The 22,429-nt window shown below is 35.6% G+C and overlaps 1 protein-coding gene across 11 annotated transcripts in view; it reads right to left on the minus strand.

Annotated features, from left to right (window-relative positions):
- LOC106876029 (ras-specific guanine nucleotide-releasing factor 2) overlaps positions 1-22,429 on the minus strand; it is a 577,714-nt gene that overhangs the window by 159,246 nt on the left and 396,039 nt on the right. For all 11 annotated transcript variants that reach the window (XR_016238462.1, XR_016238460.1, XR_016238461.1 and 8 more), the window contains exon 5: positions 12,139-12,392. Coding sequence is in view for 7 of the 11 variants with exons in the window: in XM_089342317.1 (XP_089198443.1) it covers positions 12,139-12,392 (254 nt within the window). In the remaining 4 variants the exon portion in view is untranslated. The remainder of the gene's footprint in view (positions 1-12,138; positions 12,393-22,429) is intronic.

Genomic DNA, 22,429 nt, shown 5'->3' on the forward strand with positions numbered 1-22,429 from the left:
CCAGTGTTTCACAGGCACTTAATTTATTGACCCCGAAAGGATGAAAGGCAAAGTCGACTTCGGTGGAATTTGAACTCAGAACATAGCGACAGGCGCAATACCGTTATGCATTTCATCCAGCGTGCTAATGATTCTGCCAGCTCGCCATCTTAATTGTATGTTTAATAATCCTTATGAAATCTATGAAGAAACTATCAACAATAACAACAGAAGTTAAATAAATCTGTGAATAAAAAACAATATATATATAACTACTTCACAATTATAGATCTAATCATGGATTAAAAATTCAGATTGATAAATTAAAAACAGGTCTGGTAAAGACTCAAAGATTCTTTTTAAAATGTACTCTAATTTAAACATCAAACAAGAAAATAATATTATGGAATGTGGTAATCTATCTTTTTGGTCAGGTGACTTGCCCAGACCAATGCAATTCTTCCTTGCCATATGTCCTGATCTTCCATAGCAGTCTTCATATCCTCAACTTGATATCTAGTATCTTCCACCAGTTGATTGATATATTCTCTTCTTGGTCTGCCAATACGTGTATGTCCATAAATGGGTTTCCAGGGAAGGAGATTACTGGATATTTCATCCTTGCTTCTCCAGCAGTGTCCTGCATAACTTGTTGTTCTTTCTCAGATTACAGAGTTAATGGTAAGAAGACTGCCATAACACTCACTGCTTTGTAGAATGATACTACCAAAAGATCAAGAACTGCATGAAGTGTTCTCATGTAGGTACTGTCAAGCTTCTTTATAAGTCTCTTGTTCAGTGTCCATGCTGAAGAGCCACAGAGAACTGATTCAATGACTGCTTTGAAGAAGCACCTCTCCATGTTGTCAGGATGTGACAAACTAAGAATTTTCTATGCTAGATACTCTCTTTACGCTTTTACTCTTTTACTTGTTTCAGTCATTTGACTGCGGCCATGCTGGAGCACCGCCTTTAGTCGAGAAAATTGACCCCAGGACTTATTCTTTGGATGCCTAGTACTTATTCTATCAGTCAAACACACCAGCATTGGTTGTCAAACGATGGTGGGGGGACAAACACAGACACACAAACACATACATATATAAATATATATATATATATATATATATATATATATATATATATATATATATATGTATATATTTATATATATATATATATATATATATATATATATATATATATATATATATATATATATATATATACATATATGAGGGGCTTCTTTCAGTTTCCGTCTACCAAATCCACTCACAAGGCTTTGGTCGGCCCGAGGCTAGAGTAGAAGACACTTGCCCAAGGGGCCACATAGTGGGACTGAACCTGGAGCCATGTGGTTGGTAAGCAAGCTACTTACCACACAACCACTCCTGTGCCTAGATAAGCATAAAATTACCTGAAGCACTTAGCATATGCTTATAAGATTGTAATTTGGTTGAACAATAATGCAGAGCTAGTAGCTAAATGTTATTAGAATAGAAATTTGATGTTAAACAGACAATCGTCATTTTTGCCACCACAAGCAAGCTCCATTCTCTGCAGTTGTTTGGTGTTTCTTTTCTGCATGTAAAAGAAAAAGAGTGTGATTGCTTGGTGACGGTTGAAGAGTTCTCACACATGTCTAAGCGTTCTTACCTGGCCACTCCTTTATTAAGTGTAGTACTACTAACATAGTATAGTGTTTTGCAGCATCATCCATCTTTGTATTGTGTTTTTTAACACTATATATCTTTAAAAGGACTTTTCCTCGGTGAGAAACTGCAGCTTCTGGTGTTTAAACAACACACAAACATTAAACATGTTGCATTCATAATGTCTTTATTATAGAGCTGCTTCTATTGCTTAATTCAAATGTTTTTGTACTTTTTATGGCTGGATGCCTTTTCTATGACAAACTATTTTATGGTACAGACTGGTTGTAATTTATTATGTTAGATAAGTGACTACTTCTACTGTAGGCTCTTTCACTGTGTCAGTTTTTATTTACAGTTGCAATTCTCCTTGATGTGTTGCCTGCTCTGCAACTTGCAGAGTCCATGTCTCTTCCATGTAGAATTTTGTCCAGTGTTACTGCTCTCTTTGATAGTTGATGGTGTATCCAATTTCCTTTGCTATGTCTCTCCATTATGCTTCACAGCCTGCTTTCACTGTGAAACCAAACTTCTAAAGCTATGGATTTTCACAGACGTAGAAGGAGAGAGAAATACATGAGATAATGTGTTTGTGTTTATGTGTGTGTGTGTGTGTGCGTGTGTGTGTGCATATATATCTCTATATGTATATGTATGTGTATATACATATGTCTGCCTGTCTGTCTGTCTGTATGTATGTATGGGGAGAATTCACAAAAAAACAACAGATGAAGACAGGTGGTGTAGAAAACATATAGATGTATTAGTATAACGCTCTGGAATTGAAAAAAGTCTTTAATGTTTCGAGCCTTCGCTTTTCTACAGAAAGGAGCACAGAAAGAAACAAGGAGAGGAAAAAAAAATGTGTGTAGTGGTTAGCGATCTATCATGTATGTATGTATGCATATATGTATATACATAGGGGTGCTGAAAAGTTCCTGACTTTAAGTAAAAGAAAATGCAGGAGGATCAGTTAATTATGATTTTATTCAACATATTCCCCTCTCTGATTCACACACTTATTGCAGTGATCCCTCAGTTGTTCTAAGCTCTATAAAAGAATTCAGAAGGTTGGGCCTCCAGCCAGGCATTTTGTGAAACCCTTAAAGCCAGGAACTTTCCAGCATCCTCTCGTATGTATGTATGTATGTATGTATGTCTGTATGTATGTATGTCTGTATGTATGTATGTATGTATGTATGTATGTATATATGTATGTATGTATGTATGTATGTATGTATGTAAGACAATCCATCTAAGCAAGAGTATGCAGTAAAACCACTGGGAGTGAGAGACCCCTAGCTGTTATTACAGTACCCTTTTAGGAGGTGGGACACTCTGGTGTAATACATGTGGTTTCACCTGATTACTTATCCCCTTGCTTTGACTTGTGATAAGGTGCTAATCACAGAAACTCACAGGTTGGTACCTGTGTTGCACAAACGTTTATCACTATAATCCGATGATGTACAGATGTCTCTTAATGGTGATTTCATTTGTTATTCTAACCACTAAAGTCCCATGGCGATGGAAGAGTGACAACATGTGCTGACCTAACCGGTTGGAAGTTAACTATGGTTAGCTACAACTTTTGTCTGTCACCAATGCTTCAGGCCATGCAGCTCTGCAATGGGACTGAATAGAAGTCGGAGAGGTCATGAGTGGAAAGTCAGAAATACCATTTTCAATGAAGACCACAAGGAGACAGCAATCATCTGTGAACATGGTGAAATCATCATATCTATCTATCTATCTATCTATCTATCTATCTATCTATCTATCTATCTATCTATCAATCTGTCTGTCTGTCTGTCTGTCTGTCTGTCCATCTGTCTGCCCGTCCGTCCGTCCGTCTGCCCGTCCATCCATCAATCTGCCCGTCCGTCCATCTACCCGTCCGTCTGTCCGTCTGTCTGTCTGTGCATAAATGTACAGAGAGAGAGAGAGAGAGAGAGAGAGAGAGAGAAAGAGAGAGATAGAGAAATGTGTATAGAATGATTTATGTATATGTTTGTGTGTGTGTGTGTGTGTGTGTGTTTGTGTGTGTGTGTGTGCGTGCGCACACATGTGTGTGCTTGTGCATGCATGCATACATGCACGAGTTGTGTGTTTGTATATATATACACTCACACACAGATACTGGGTAACAGAAATGGATGGAGAGAGATATAGAGAAACATTGTGTGACAGAGAGAGAGAGAGACCATATATATATATATATATATATATATATGTATATATATATATATATATATATATATATAGATATATATTCAATTTCCTTGAAGTTAGAGATATGCTTAATGATAATAATAAACTTAGCAGAAATAATAATTATTGATTAGCTTCAACTGAGCGATCTTGCTCGATGTGGTTTCCTTAAGAAATAAGCAATGATATACTATGTTCAACAAATCGCTATACTGAACATGCCTGTTTCCCACATTAGTGAAACTCCACTAAATCAGTTCTTATTTGGATTTACTATCCTTTTAGATAAGTACCCTATGATATCAAAAAAGATGAACATAGGTGCAGGAGTGGCTGTGTGGTAAGTAGGTTGCTTACCAACCACATGGTTCCGGGTTCAGTCCCACTGTGTGGCACCTTGGGTAAGTGTTTTCTACTATAGCCTCGGGCCGACCAAAGCCTTGTGAATGGATTTGGTAGACAGAAGCTGAAAGAAACCCATCGTATATGTATATATATATATATATATATATATATATATATATATATATATATATATATATATATATATATACATATATATGTATGTATGTGTGTTTGTGTGTCTGTGTTTGTTCCCCCAACATCGCTTGACTACCTATACTGGTGTGTTTTCGCCCCCATAACTTAGTGGTTCGGCAAAAAGAGGCCGATAGAATAAGTACTAGGCTTACAAAGAATAAGTCCTGGGGTCGATTTGCTCGACTAAAGGTGGTGCTCCAGCATGGCCCGCAGTCAAATGACTGAAACAAGTAAAAGAGTAAAAGAGTATAATGGTTTTCTCCACTATATTTGATATCATGGAGATAAATTTGGTTTAGAGGCATCAAACTACCCAGGAAGGTGCAGGTTAGAACACAAAAGGTACCACAAATTATGCTAGTTGAGGATTATCTAGGAATCATAACCTGAAACTAGTCAGGCCATCTTAGAATGTCAGAAGTTAAGGACCAAATCTTTTGCATAAGCAGGTATTCTTCTCTGAAGAACTTCTGCCATTTTATATATATATATATATATATATATATATATATATATAAGCAATGTTAAATCTCTGAACGAGGTATTAACAGTAACTGCACGATAAGGTGAAGTATATTTGCCACTTAAATGTGGCTGACCCCGAGGGGTGGATGTTACTGTTGCTTTTAGCCCCAGGAGGACATCTCCTCCAGCTGGCTATCGACACACATCTGTGTCCTGTCTGTATTTGCCAAGGGAAGTTATCTTTCCCATCTTGATCTACGATACGTACGTACTCGAGTTTCAGGGTTATTTCCCTTCTTCAGCATACGACAATCGCCGACCTTCGATGCAAAAGATAATTCTTGGCAAATATATGTAACTTTTTCCAGTGAAATTATTCACTGATATCGAAAAAGTGAAAACAAGCAATGTTAAATCTCTGATAATTAATTCAATAATAGGATAAAAATCTTTTACAAGAATTTTATCAAATAGCTACCATGAAAAAACTCATAAGGGAAACATCCATCATTATCCCTAGAATATATTTATTTATATTTATATAAGGGCATTACTATAGAATAAGGCCTCACACTAAGCTACCATAATAAACACATTTTTACCAAACGTGAGGAAAATGCAACTCTCAAAAATTGGCCTCATAAAAACGGAGAGGACAATTTTTGAGAGTTGCATTTTCCTCGCTTTCGGTAAAAATGTGTTTATTATGGTAGCTTAGTGTGAGGCATTATACTATAGTAATGCCCTTATATAAATAAATAAATAAATAAATAAATATATATATATATATATATATATATATATATATATATATATATATATATATATATATATATATATATATATATATATATATATATATATATATATATATATGTATATATATAGCGCATTGAACCGTTAATCCTTACACATTTTTATCGCTCTCCATTTTTGGTTTTGTTCTCATATCATTATTTTCTTCTCAATCCTTTCTGTTGAAGAGTGTAGGCCTGAAATGTCAAAGACTTTTTCCATTCTCCCCAAGAGTTAAACTAATACACCTACTTGTTGTTCCCTCACCAGTCTCCATCTTTTGTTTTCTGTAAATTTGGATGATATATATATATATATATATATATATATATACATAGACATATATATATATATATATATATATATATATATATATATATATATATATATATATTTATATATACATAGACATGCAAGTATACATGTACATATAAATATGTATAAATATATGGATATATGTATATGTGCATATATACATATATAGATATAGATATATATATACATACACTCATATATATATATGCATATGTATGTATGTAAATAATTTGATTCCTGTCCATTTGCCCAAATATAAGCTGTTGCACTGCATTCCCATCTCAGCATTTAGGACCTTCTTATCCTTTTCATAATCAAATGGAATGAAGTCACCTTGCTTATATCTTTAATGTGCAGTTGCATGCTATCAATGTAATTTGACAGGCTGTCTATGGACATCCTACCAGGTTTGTCGGTGTGAAAGCATATGATTTCATAATCTTTAAACTGTTTTGTTAGTGTGCATGTTTGTGTGTGTATGTGTGTGTGTGTGTGTGTATGTGTGTGTGTGTGTGTTTGTGTGTGTGCGTCTGTGTGTCATTTATGTATGTATGTATATACATATGCACTCTTTTAGGCTACAAATGTATACAGGTGTGTATGTATGTATGTATGTATGCATGCAAGCATGTATTTATTATGTATGTGTACATATATATATATATATGTATGTGTTGTGTGCAAATATTGTGTAAGTGTCTGTGTATATATATATATATATATATATATATATATATATATATATATATATATATATATATATATTTCTTCAGATTTTGATGTCATATAGTATAAAGTTTGATTGTCACCAATTGGTTGCTATTTTCTTTATATATATTTCATAATTTGCTTCTCTTTTGTATACACATACATACATACATACATACATGCATGTATGTATGCATGTATGTATGTACATGTGTATGTATGTATAAATATGTGTATATATATATATATATATATATATATATATATATAAATATATGTATAGATATATGTATATATATATACATGCATATATGCACATATGCATGCAGGTGCATTAATATACATGTATGTGTGTATATATATATATATTTAAAATGCATATAGATATATGTATATATATATAAATGTGTGTGTGTGTGTGTATACATATGCATACACACAAGCACACACGCTCAAATGTACATATATATTTACACACACACACACACACACACACACACATGTATGCATACACATATATATATATGTATGTATATTTACATATTTACACACACACATGCAACTACATACTTATATCATATATAAACACAGTAACATAGTCTTCCTTTTTCTGCCTATTTTCTCCCTTACTACTTACAACTCCTTTCTCTCTTCTCTATATAATATCCTACCCTGCTTCGCTCAATCACTGTCATGTATTCCAGTCACATTCTATTATTCTCTATTTCACTCCATGTTGTGCTTAACATCCTGTATGTCAGAAATGATTTGCAATCATGCACAATATTTAAGCTTAAAGGAGGCAATTGATATTACAGCTATTTTGGTGCATATATTCTCTGCTGGAGCAGGGGACTCAACTCCTGTTGGAGTCATATGAATACCATAGGGATAGATATACAGTGTGTCTCGGGCATATCATTGTTAGCAGAGCTCATCCTACTGGCATGAACACAACCATTGCATGAATGCAATTTTTTCAAGGGAAATATAGCTAGAAGACACACAGACAGACCGATAGATAGATAGATACATTTCTTTTATTAGCTACACAGGGCTCAACGAAGATGGGACAATTACAATGTAGAGCTTTTCTTTTTGGGAGGGGGAAGGAAGGGGAAAAAAAAAGGGGTGGTGTCGATCAAAAGGGATCGTAGGAAGGGAAAGAGGGGGAGTTCGATCAAAAGGGATCGAAAAAAAAAAAAAGAAAGAAAGGCCGATCAATAGGGATCGTGTATCACAGATAGATAGATAGATAAATAGATAGATAGATAGACTGATAAATAGACATATACTCTTTTACTTGTTTCAGTCATTTGACTGTGGCCATGCTGGAGCACTGCCTTTAGTCGAGCAAATCGACTAAACTTATTCTTTGTAAGCCTACTACTTACTCTATTGGTTGCTTTTGCCGAACCGCTATGTTAAAGGGAAGCAAACACACCACCATCGGTTGTCAAGCGATGTTGGGGGGACAAACAGACACACAAACATATACCCACACATACATATATATATATACATATATATATGACAGGCTTCTTTCAGTTTCCGTCTACCAAATCCACTCACAAGGCTTTGGTCGGCCCGAGGCTATAGTAGAAGACACTTGCCCAAGGTGCCACGCAGTAGGAATGAACCCAGAACCATGTGGTTGGTAAGCAAGCTACTTACCACACAGCCACTCATGTGCCTATGTATATATATATATATTTATATATATATATATTTATATATATATATATATAAAATTAAATTTTCTTATAAAGTATGTCCTATTGTAGCCATCATACCCTGTATGTATGTATGTATGTATGAATATATGTATATATATATATATAATTATAAACACAAATGGTTTACCGATAAAGGTTTTTTTGCATACTAAACTACTTGGCAAAATTGTTAATTATTAATTTTATTAACTAATTGGCAATTCTCTGCCCTATATCTATCTATCTATCTATCTATCTATCTATCTATCTATCTATCTATATATATATATATATATATATATATATATATATATATATAGAGAGAGAGAGAGAGAGAGAGGGGGGAAGAATTTATTCTAATATTTGATTGGTACTATAATTTATTGGTTTCAAATTTTGGTACAAGGCCAGCAATTTGAGGGGAGGGGTAAGTTGATTACATCAGCCCCAGTGCTCAACTGGCATTTGTTTTATTGACCCTGACAGGATGAAAGGCAAGGTTGACCTCAGTGTAATTTGAACTCATAGAGCCAGAATGACTGCAAAGCATTCTAGTTAAAACTCTAATGAATTTGCTAGCTCAAGCCTGCATATATTTAACATGTTCTCTGAATTCAGTGTTTTTACTGATGAATTTATTTTCTTGTAGGTGACCAACCTGGCATGTATTGGATGAGTCAAGAGGAACCAATGAACCAGATGACTGCACCAAGTTCCAATGCCTGTTTTGACAAGTTTTTCTATGGCTGGATGCTTTTCCAAATACCAATCACTTTACAAAGTGTATTGGGTGCCTTTTACATGTCACCCGCACTGAATAGCTCAACAAATAACTTCCAAGATTGTTCCGAGATTGTTCAACTGAATGTAGGTGAAGTATTCAGGTTGATGGCTTAATGTAACGTATTAAGAAGTTAATGTATGATAGAGTAACAGGTGTCTCGCTGAAGAAAAATAGCTGGAAAGAGAGAGTAAAAAGAGATGGCGAGGGTGTGGCATTGATGTATAAGATGAATATATGAGAGAGAAAAGAGACAGAGAATTAAAAAGAGAAGGTGTATGGTAAGTTTGTGAGAGAGTGTAAGGAGAGTGACAGATGGTTATAGATAGGGATAGAGGTAGACACAGTGAACAGGAAACATGAGTAAGGGGATCAGAGGGGAATCAGAGAAGGTGATAAGTGACAGTAATAGGGAGATGATGTGAAATGTAAAGGGATAATGGGTGTCATTAACAGTATCTGAGTGAATAGTGTCATAGTTAGAAATGTGATGGAGGGATAGATGTTAGAAGATGAGTTGTGGTGAAAGGCTTCACAGAACTTTATCATATGCATCATCGTCTGCTCAAGCTTGTTCAGACATTTTGAACCCATGCATGCCATTTATTTTGGTTCAATATTAGATGAGGGAGGTCTTCAGGAAGGCATTTATTGTCCCTGGAAAAATGATTTATGTATGTTGTGTTTGGGCAACCTGCTCTAGTACAGTCATGCTTTAGTATCCATAGCAGTAGGTCCATAGAGTGCAAGCATATTTCCCTTATACTGGTCAAAATCATGCCTTCTTGGCAGGGTGCAGAACCCATGAGCCACTCTGCCAAGGTCACAGTGAAATCCTGAAGCCCAAAAAGGGTTGGAAATTCCACCATCATTGGAAAGCAAGATGGTAGTAGGGAATGAAATGCAAGATATAAAAATACTTTGTCTTTAGGATTTCTTCGCACTTCACAGAACAAATTACATTTTTATGAATCTTAGGATGGGAAACCCATCAGTGTTACTGGCACTGCAATCATCTATAAGACCTACGACCATAGATGAGCAATTAGGAATTGAAAGACATTCCATAACTTGCATTAATTTTAGGAACTATTATATTTATGTATGCATATATTTATACACAAGCATGACCACACACACACACACACACACACACACACACATACACATGCACGCATGCACACACACACACACATGCATGCATGTACACACACACACACACACACACACACACACACACACGATAAGAATTATTATCAGCAACCAGTTTCTATCTGGAGCCACTAAGGCAAAACATTCCAGTATTTAGTGTTTAATTCAAGAAATCACAGGTCATAGACAAATGTATGTTTTAGTGTCACAAATCAACAATGTGTGGAATGTTATAACAAGAGTGCAATAAAACAGGTTCCACAGTCTCAATGAGCCATTTACTAGCAATTCCAAAAGCTGATAAACTTTGAATCCAAGGATAAAAGCATCACCCAAACAACAAAACAAAAATGACAGCCCAAAAACAAAAAGAAAGCAAAACGAAAATTTTGTAGAGTATGTACCATTGAATAAAATGATCTAGCATGGCCTTAGCCATAGTTTCTAAAACAAAACAAAAAAAGAATCAACTGAAGGACTGTAAAAGTAGTAATGTCCTGAGCAGTGCCATCTTAAGGTATGCACACTCAATCCATAAAGCTTGAGAGCTTTATGGATTGAGGTATTGCCCGTTTATAAATATATACAATAGACCTCAAGGTATTAGTTTGCCTAGGCGCCTATAATGCTGTTGTGATGACCCTACTTCTGAGATGTAGTTTACAAGCCAATTCTTAGAGTTGCTATTTCCAGAGATATTGGCATTTTGCTATAGATAAGATATTGTTAGATTGTTTCTGTCATAGCTTACACAATACCCAAATATTCCAGGCCCCATTCTGACATTTTTCTTTTCTTTTAGGGAGATTTAGTTGCTACATTGAAGAGATCGAATAATTTTGCTGTTAGATGGTAGCACAGATGTTTTGCTGTTTTTGGCTGGCTACTGTGATATCGATTGCATTATGAAACCATGAGATTTCATTGAAGTTATTGTACCCATAAATGTTTCGCATAGATTGCCTTAAGAAATACACAGAACAATTTCCTCTTTTCTTTCTTCGTTCTCGTGATTCTTAAGTTAATTTATTAGTTTATTTGAATAAATTAGAATTTATTACTTTGCCATCTAATGTATAAAATTACAATATCTAAGAATCTGCATAAAGTAGCTGACAAATCTTAAACCACAGGGATGTAATATGTGTCTAGATATATGAACATTTATTTCTTTCCTTTCTGTGTTTCTTTACATCTAAATATATTTGCACACATGTAGACTTTCAGTCTCATAAATCACTTTTTATCAATTGGTTTCAACCTGGAGTTAAGAGTGTGTATCAATGTTGTATCAATGTTCCAAATTATTTCAATAAATATTTTGGTTAAGAATATGATATATAGTGAGGCTAAATATCTCTTAGGTGCAGGCATAGCCGTGTGGCAAGAAGTTTGCTTCCTGACTACATGGTACTGGGTTCTGTCCCACTGCATGTCAACTTGGACAAGTGTCTTCTATTATAGCTGTGGGTCAACCAAAGCAAAGCCTTGCAAGAGTATTTGGATGATAGAAACTGAAGTACATCATATATATGTATATATATATATATATATATATATATATATATATATATATATATATATATATATATGTGTATATGTATATATATGTATATATCTATGTATATGTGTCTTTATGTCTGTGTTTGCCACCCCCAACCACCACTTCACAATCAATGCTAGTGTGTATATACCCCTGTAACTTAGCATTTGGTAAAAGAAACTGATAAAATAAGTACCAGGCTTAAAAGATAAAGTACTGAAACAAGTAAAAGACAAAAGATAAAAAAAAAACAAGAGAACAGAACAACAAAGAGCAACTTACCTATTTAGAAATATAGAATTGACATCCTCGTGTGTGATGGGGGGTTTCTTAGAGCTGGCAGCCATCCTAAAAGGTCGAAGAAAACATGTAACAAGAGTGGATAGCTGCCTATTATATTCCTCTTCACTTTCAACCATATTGAACACAATGCTGTTACGTTTCCTCATGCTTTCAGCATGAGGAGAACGGATGTAGAGCTCCACAATTTGTTTCCAACGCCGTCGACAGAGCCAACCACGAAAAAAACTTTGAACCTGAAATATAAATGAAAATGTAGTCAAGATAATAATGCTTCATCACCAGTGTTTTACTTTTAAATTTGTATGTCGGCATGGGTTTGAGAATAACTTATTGAGGCAGAATTTTATGGCAAACACCCTTTCTGTTATTGACTCATTTAGCACCTTTCTTACAACATACAGGGATACTGTGGGCATTTTAAAACCCACAATATACATAGTAACACAAAGAGTAATTACTAACAAAAAAACTAATACCTACCTTAACCCTTTAGAATTTAATCTGGCCATATCTGGCCCAAATATTCTGCCATGGAGGCACATGAATTAGTGGTTACGGTACTGAACTCATGACTGTAAGATTGTGGTTTCGATTCCTGGACTGGGCGACATGTGTTCTTGAGCAAAACACATCACTTCACATTGCTCCAATCCACTCAGCTGGCAAAAATGAGTAATGCTGTGATGGATCAGGGTCTCATCCAGAAGGGGAATATATACACCATGGAAACTGGTCCTTATGAGGTGGCATAACTCAAGAAGGTAACTTTACCTTTTTTTTTTTTTTTACAAAATATGTTAAAACTGACCAGGTCCAAACTCACACTTACTCTACAATGTTATAAAAGTATGCAAACACCATTGAAATCTTGGTGCTACAGGATAATATATGATTAATTCAAAACAATGTGAATAAAAAAAGCATTACATTTGACAAAGAAGTCTGACTATTAAAGGGTTAATCTTTCAGTGACCAGAAACCCATATAAATGATTTCTCATCAATCAGTAATTCATGATCATGATCATCATCATCTTTTAACGTCCGCTTTCCATGCTGGCATGGGTTGGACGATTTGACTGAGGACTGGCAAGCCAGAAGGCTGCACTAGGTTCCAATCTGATCTGGCAGAGTTTCTACAGCTGGATGCCCTTCCTAACACCAACCACTCTGAGAGTGTAGTGGATGCTTTTACGCACCAAGCTGGAAGAATTGATTCTCGTTTTTATTTATCTTTTTTTTGGTTTCATATTTTGGCACCAGGCCTGCAATTTCAGGAGAGAGAGAGAGAGAGAGAGAGAGAGAGAGAGAGAAGATAAGTCGATTAGACTGACCCCAGTGTTCAGCTGGTACTCATTTTATTGACCCAAAAAGGATGAAAGACAAAGTTGACCCCAGTGGCATTTGAACTCAGAGCATAAAGACAGACAAAATGTCCCTAGGCATTTTGGCCAGTGTGCTAACAATCTTGCCAGCATGCTGCCTTGTCATGGGGAAATATTACCTTGCTTGGAAACAGGTGCAGGTTGGTGAGGGGAAGGGTGTCCAACCATAGAAAATCTGTTTCGATGAATTCCATCTGACCCATGCAAGCATGGAAAAGTAGGTATTAAAACAATGATAATGATGTTGATAATGATGATGGTGTCATGCTCATGATGATGGTGGTGGTGGTGGTGGTGATGACTATGCACAAATCCTGTAATGCAGTTGCTTAAATTGTTGAAATAACTGTACATTACAATAATGATGTTAGTCAGTTCCAGGTAAACCTTAACTAAAGCAAGGGATATCATCTGATGATTACGTTAATTAAGCAAGGGGTATCTGATGATTGCATTATCTGATGTGACATGTCTTGTTTAAAACACATAGAATAAGATTTGAGAGAGATTTGGCAGCTATTTTTGGCAGGTAGAGCAATCTTGTAGCAGTTTTCTTATTGGCTCATAACACATTATAATTGTTTTTATAGGGCCATTAGATTTGTTTGTAGTATTTTGGAACATATTCTGAAATAAATGTGTAATGGCAATTCTTGCCAAGCACTTGCATAATCACTAATAGAAGGCTATAAATAGGAGCTGATTATTTTCATCGCAACATTACAGAATGTTGTTGTTGAAATTTTCAACCAGATTAAATGTACAACAAAATAGCTTCATGCATATGTCTTATTGTGATAATTAAAAGAAATTTTTGAGGTATATTTTGACATTTTCATTTCAGATAAACTTAGATAAATTTACTTTTTTTTTTTTTTATCCTCAAAACATTATCTGTACAGAGAAGTATAGAGTTAGTAAGAAAATAAAATAAAACAAAATAAAATTCTATAGAAGGTTTTAAACAAATGCATGTCAATAAAAAAAAAGAAGAGGGAAAACAAACAAAAAGATCAAAAGCAAAAGGAAAAGAAAAACAAAAAGAAAGTTACAAATCTATGAGTGAAAAATATCAGTGTTGAATATAGCGGTTTATTTGTCATATTACATCGAAATGAATATTCTCATAAATCTCTTCTGAGACTGTCAGATTGAATATCTTAACACAATCTGAAAAATAAAAGTGCCAAATAAACTAATCTGGTAAAAACATATCACGATTCATCAAACATGTACAAGTTATAAATGGACTTGTTTTTGAAAGCATCTTGAATAAAATATATTTTCATTCCTCCTTTTCATTTCATATTCCTAGTTTGTTGTTAAAACAAGCTATAAGGATGTTTTCATGTCTTGTTCGAAAAGCAAAGGGTCAGCTGTTATCGAGCAGTTCTGTGGCTCAGAAGTAAGAAAAGACTGGGAATATTAGATATAATAATAATAATCTTGCCTTAGACTCTCAATTGAACACGTTGTTGCTAGAGCATTTTTTTATTGAATCATGAAGAGAAAATTCATGCTCAGAATTGTTAGCTACAGCTTATTTAATCAATTACACATGCTGAATCTACATTCTACTACAGGGACTTTTAAATTTAATATATTAGGATATTGCTGCAAGGTAAGAATAATAAATATTTATTTAATGGAAAATTGGCAATTATATTAACAAGCCACCTCACTTTAGAGATAATATGAGGTTCCTTTAGCATGTGACTAGTTGTTTTTAAGTAGCTTCAGTCATCTCCATTCAAGCAGAAACATGGCATGGAGGTATTCCAGAGGTTTGTCACTACATACATAATAGGTCTTAATTTCTGCTGAGGTCACACAGCACACTTCTTTTAATAAGATTTGATTAGGATGATGTTTGGGATAGTAGAATCCAATGATTTTGAGATTGCTAAAACAAAAGATGCTGGTGGGAATTTATCTATGAAACAATACTGCATGCTTTAATAATATAACATTATGTTAAGGCAGCGAGATTGGCAGAAATGTTAGCATGCTGGGCGAAATCCTTAACAGTATTTCGTCTGTCTTTACATTCTGAGTTCAAATTCTGCCAAGGTTGACTTTGCCTTTCATCCTTTCAGGGTCAATAAATTAAGTACCAGTTGCATACTGGAGTCAATCTAATCGACTGGATCCCTCCCACAAAATTTCAGGCCTTATGCCAGGAGTAGAAAAGAATATAACATTATGTTTAAAAATAATGTGTACACCAGTGTAGAAAATTAATAACCACAGTGATATTTATAAACTGAGCAAAGAATATACACATGGTGACCCCTTGCAAACAGTTTGTACAAGGGAGATAATCACTTTTTAAAATAATTTTTGGTGGGATTGGAAGTCTGAATCAGAAATTAAGAAATAAGGAAGAAGAAGCATAGAATATACATATTTCAAATGTTTTGTTGTTTACTTATAAGGAAATTCTTAAAATTTCTAGAATATTTATGTTACAGGGCATGAATATTTATAAACAGGGTATGAATCAGGATCATATCTGTTATGTATCAAGCTAATGCTATCTAGCACCTTCGGATGATCTCTACTCAACCGCTACACAACTGCTACTCAACTGCTACTCAACAGCTACTCGACTGCTACTCGACTACTACTCAACACTCCTACCACAGCCAGACTACTTCTATTTATATGTCTTGGGAGATCCTACTTCTTCGCCTGGGGGCATCGACACAACAATATCTAAAGATGATTTTTTGAGAGAGGTGGTATCTTTTTACTTGCAGGGTCTGGAAGAAGGAGCAGCATCCCTGGCTTCAACAGGCCACCTGAGACTGATTACATTGCTGTTACGGATATTATACTTAATGTTGGAAGTTGATACCTTCAAGAAAGGCATGATCATGGTGGAGATCTAGTAGATCAATAGTCTGTGAGAGAAGAACTGGATGTAGTTATCTGTGCTGGCCCTATGGGACTGGGCACAACATGGGTAATATGAATAGGGGTGATAAATAAACCAAACAATATTTGATGAGAGTGGTTTGAAACTAGTCAGCTCCAAGGAAGTGAGTAATAAATTAACTTATTTGAATATTAAGTCTGTTTTTCAAGTTATTTACTCATCCCCAATGTGTTGTAAATAAAACATTTCAGTTGCTATAATCCCTATTCACCTTCAGGTGATATTCCCACTCTAAACCGAGGATTGTACTTGGAGCTTTTGTTTTATCAACTGGCTAAATTGATTGGTGATTATACTCATCAAAACACAAATGAGGAAATGGGAAAATAAGTCAGCTCTGTGAAACTCATTACAGAGAAAATAATAAGAAAATGTAGTTATTTAACTGTTGTTTCATAATTCTTGTGGCAGTGTAGAGTAAACTGGAATAAGATGAAATGAAGTGGCCTTGTTCAGGGACACAACATGACATGTGGTCCAGGAATTGAACCTATGGCCTCATGATCATGAGCCTAATACTCTAACCATTACACCTTATGGTTTCATAAGAAGTGGAGGGTTATATCTGATTAAGGCTATGTAGGCCCCTAAAATACTTTCACTAAAGCATGATACATGGTACCAAGACATCCTTGCTTTTGAATGATGGTTATGCTTTTCTTCTTGTGTTTTTATTATGTGGTTGCGTGATGAACATCTAGAATGATCTGCTGAAATCCAGTCTGCAGCACAGTCTTCATGACACATTCAGAAGTTTTATGGTGATGCTGGGTGAATGCTAACAAGATGAAGATAGCATGTAGTAATGACTGAATTTATTACAGGACATTGATAATCTAGTAACACATTACAAGTATAGACATGCAACTGATATTATAACTACATAAATGTGTGTTTCTTCATTGTGTGGATATCATTACTTTCATTTTAATGGCGAAAATAATGAGCTGTTGTTTTTGTTTAGCCACAGGTCAGTCCTCATCCTTTAGGCCTATGGTTAAATATGTTCCAGCCATGAAGATCCCATCTTTTGCTCAAGAGTCTTCTACTATAGCCCCAGGCTGAGTAAAATCTTGTGAGAGGATTTGGTTGACAGAAACTACCTGTCTGTTAAATATGTGTGTGTGTGTGTGTGTGTGTGTGTGTGTACGTGAGTGTGTGTGTACGTGAGTGTGTGAGTGAGTGTGTCTGTGTGCGTGTGTGTGTGAGTGCCCCAGTATGGCCACAGTCTAATGACTGAAACAAGTGCAAGAATGAAAGAAATATGTGTGCATATATATATATATATATATATATATATATATATATATATATATATATATATATGTATATATATATATAGAGAGAGAGAGAGAGAAACATTATTTTAGCCAAATTAACTGACCCCAGTACTTTTTATTTTTTAAGCCTGTTACCTATTCTATCAATCGCTTTTGCTGAACTGTTATGTTACAGGGACGTAAACACACCAACATTGGTTGTCAAGCAGTGTTGGGGGACAAAAACACACACACACACACACACACACGCACATATATGACAGGCTTCTTTTCAGGCTCAATCTACGAAATCCACTCACACGACTTTGGTTGACCTGAGACTATAATAGAAGACACTTGCCCAAGGTGCCACGCAGTGGGAGAGAATGAACCCACAAGGTTATTCTTAGTTGGCCTAGGGCTATGGAAGGAGACACTTCCTCAATGTGCTGTACAGTGGAACTGAACCTGAAACCACATGGTTACAATACAAGCTTCTGCATACGTTTTATATTTGATAAAATACAACCCCTTTATTCCTAAATATCAGAATCTAAACCCCTTAGCTCTTTCTTTACACAATTAATTCTCTATATGGTTTGAAGATAATTTAAAATTACTCTTTCACATCACTAGTTTTAGTAAGCAACCAAAGTATCTAAAACTAATCTGAAATATAGGATGCATTTCAATGGAATAAAACATATTTATTACATTTACAGTATTTTAAGCTTGATTGAGCTCAACAGCTAAAAGCAAATGATTGTTATGGATATCATAGGTAAGCAACTGAATAAATAACAGAATGTAAATTTGCAGTTGTATGTATTTATGTATGTGTGTGTGTGTGTGTGTGTGTGTCCTTTAAGTTCGTTTATGGGAAGTATTTTGGATACGCATTTAAAAGTTCCTATTCTATTATGCTGGCAAGAGCCTAATGATACCAAATGGTGATACTACTGAGCTGTGCTGATATAATGCAGGATAAATATAGGAGTAATAATAATAATAATAATAATAATAATAATAATAATAATAATAATCATATTATCTCTGGCTGCCCAGTCCTGGCTAAGAAGGAATATATTCACAGACACGACAGAGCTGGGACCTATATACACTGGAAGCTATGCCAACACTATGGAATAACAACAGAAAAAAGATGGTATAAACACACGCCAGAAAAGGTCACAGAAAACGAGAAAGCAACCATACTCTGGGATATGCCAATACACACAGATAGAGAAATTAAGGCAAATAGACCAGATATAGTTGTCAAAGATCATGAAGAAAAAAATGCTTTCTAATTGATGTATCAATACCAGCAGATGACAACGTTTCTCTAAAAGAAATGGAAAAACTTTCAAAATACAAAGACCTGGAAATAGAGATAACTCGAATGTGGAATCTAAAAACAGAAACAATTCCTATCATAGTAGGTGCCTTAGGTATAATAAAAAAATATTCAGACAAATACATAACAAAAACACCAGGACTTACAAATATATATAACATACAGAAAATTGCACTACTGGGCACTGCACACATCCTACGCAAAACACTTTCAATACAATAACCATAAGAGCATCACAGCAAACCACAGCACATACCCAAGGCACACAGAGTAGCGCTCGGTAGTGAAGTGAAAGCACGTTATAAAAATAAAACTACTGAACAATAATAATAATAATAATAATAATAATAATAATAATAATAATAATAATAATAATAATAATAATCTTTGGATGGAATTTATAAATATTTTTGATGCATCGCAACGTGCATTATATATATATGAACATACCACAATGTGTCCTCTCTCTCTCACACTAACCCTTGATATTTTCCCCTTCCTCCTCTCTCTCCTTCATGCCCATCTCTTACTTGTCCATCTCTTCTTTGTCCATCTCCTCCATCTCTGTCTCCCCTACCTCAACCTTATTCCGTCTGTTATTCTTACAGTTACCACCATCTCGCAATAAATCTGCTTCTTTTCAATTTGGGGTACTTTCTTTCACTTTGCAAAGGTACAAGGTACCTCCGATAATGCTGGTGCCACAAAAAGCATTCAATACATGCTAAATGTTTGGTAATCGACCAGAGCAGAGAACAATACAGGGTTTAAAAAAAGCTCTTTAGTTTTGCTGATGGAAAGGCAACCTCTATGGTGCTTGTGCCATGAAAAAACATGCCTAATACAGTCTTTAAAGTGGTTAGTACTACGTAGGGTATCCAACCATAGAAACCATATCAAAAAGGAAATGTTTGAGAAAGACATTGTCTACTGAACTGTTGAATCTTGTTGAATCATCCTACTTATGCCAGCATGGAAAGCTGATGTAAAATGATGAGGATGATGATGAAGATGATGATGATGCATCATGCCTGTTTTGTTCACTGCTCTCACAATACTTACTCACTGCTTCCTTACCTTTTACACCATTTTCTTTCATTGCCCTTTCCCCCACAGCTTCTCTCATCCTTGTTACCTCAACACCTCTTCCCATCTACCCCTCATCCTTTGACCACCCCTTCACAACCCTCACACTTCTCTTTCTTAAAAAAAAAACTCTCTCCAGATTCTTCTTCACCCTAATCTATTGTTCATGGAAGTGCATGGCTTAATGGTTAGGGTGTTGGACTCATGATCACAAGATTGAGGTTTCAATCCCTGGACTGGGTGACGCATTGTATTCTTGAGCAAAACACTTCATTTCACATTGCTCTAGTCCACTCAGTTGGCAAAAATGAGTTATCCTGCAATGGACTGGCATCTGTCCAGGTGGGGAATTTATATGCCATGGAAAACCAGGTAACCGGCTCTTATGAGACAACATGATTTGAGAAGGTAACTTTACCTTTTTAATCTATTGCTCCCCTTCTGTCCATTTCCCTTCAGACCTTCTATCCATACTCACCCTTATAATGGAGGATAGCTCTGGAATTCCCTGTCGCCCCTCAACACAAATCAACTTTTTGACTCTGTTTTCTCCTTTTCTCAGTAACCCCTATTTTACTCTTTTACTCTTTTACTTGTTTCAGTCATTTGACAGTGGCCATACTGAGCACCGCCTTTAGTCGAGAAAATCGACCCCAGGACTTATTCTTTTGTAAGCCTAGTACTTATTCTATCGGTTGCTTTTGCTGAACCGCTAAGTTACGGGGACATAAACACACCAGCATCGGTTGTCAAGCGATGTTGGGGGGGGAGGGGACAAACACAGATACACAAACACACACACATGTATATATACATATATATATCTATATGATGGGCTTCTTTCAGTTTCCATCTACCAAATCCACTCACAAGGCTTTGGTCGGCCTGAGGCTATAGTAGAAGACACTTGCCGAAGGTGCCACTCAGTGGGACTGAACCCGAAACCATGTGGTTGGTAAGCAAGCTACTTACCACACAGCCACTCCTGTGCCTTTGTTAACAATCCCTTCTTGTTCCTCTTTCCCTACCATATTTATTGCCCTCCAATGATTGACTACTCTCCTCTTCTGTTAGACTCTTCCCTACAAATCTAACACAACTACAAATCTGTTCCTGTTATCTTACCCTCCCTCACCCACCCCCTACAATCATTGCACATTCTGTCTTCTATTTCGTCTCAGTTATAGGGGGATACATTATGTCCCTAGCCTTGCAAGGCTATATTCACTAGGGCTGGTGTTATGCAATAAAACACTCACTATGCTCTGTAAAGTGGTTGGCATTAGGAAGGACATCCAATCATAAAAGCCATACCAAAGTAAACACTGGAGCATTGAAGCAGTCCTCTAAATCATCAGTTTCTGTTTGGACTGGCCAATCCATGCCAGTATGGAAGATAGATTTTAAATGATTATAATGATGATGATGATGATGATAATAATGGTGGTGGAGTGGAGGTGCAATGGCCCAGTGGTTAGGGCAGCGGACTCGCGGTCATAGGATCACGGTTTCGATTCCCAGACCGGGCGTTGTGAGTGTTTATTGAGCGAAAACACCTAAAGCTCCACGAGGCTCTGGCAGGGGATGGTGGTGAACCCTGAGGTACTCTTTCACCACAACTTTCTCTCACTCTTACTCCCTGTTTCCGTTGTGCCTGTAATTCAAAGGGTCAGCCTTGTCACACTGTGTCACGCTGAATATCCCCCGAGAACTACATTAAGGGTACACGTGTCTGTGGAGTGCTCAGCCACTTGCATGTTAATTTCACGAGCAGGCTGTTCCGTTGATCGGATCAACTGGAACCCTCGACGTCGTAAGCGACGGAGTGCCAACAGCAAATAATGGTGGTGGTGGTGGTGGTGATGTTGGTTACTGGTTACACCTGGCATTTTTTTTTTAGCTTAAGAACTTATAAACTGTTAATGACAGCTTATATAAAAGCTAAAAAATAAATGAATAAAAAAATAAAAAATAAAAAAATAAAATAAAAAGAACAAAACAAAACGAAAAACTATTTGAATTGGAAAATGTAAGTGTAATAAGATTATTATGGGAAGCTTTTTTGATTATCTTTACTGATGCATTCAGTCTCAAAGAGACGTGAAACCTCATTTAAAAGGATATATATCTCATTTATTCTTTTGCTTCAGTAAATTATCTATTCATATACTTAAGGGCATGTTACAACATCCAGTGTGTGAACCAAGTTTCACTTTATTCGCTACTTATTTTTACACACCAACTCATTT

Source organism: Octopus bimaculoides, chromosome 2, assembly GCF_046866305.1.
Source record: "Octopus bimaculoides isolate indiv1 chromosome 2, ASM4686630v1, whole genome shotgun sequence".
In the NCBI taxonomy this organism is placed as follows: domain Eukaryota; kingdom Metazoa; phylum Mollusca; class Cephalopoda; order Octopoda; family Octopodidae; genus Octopus; species Octopus bimaculoides.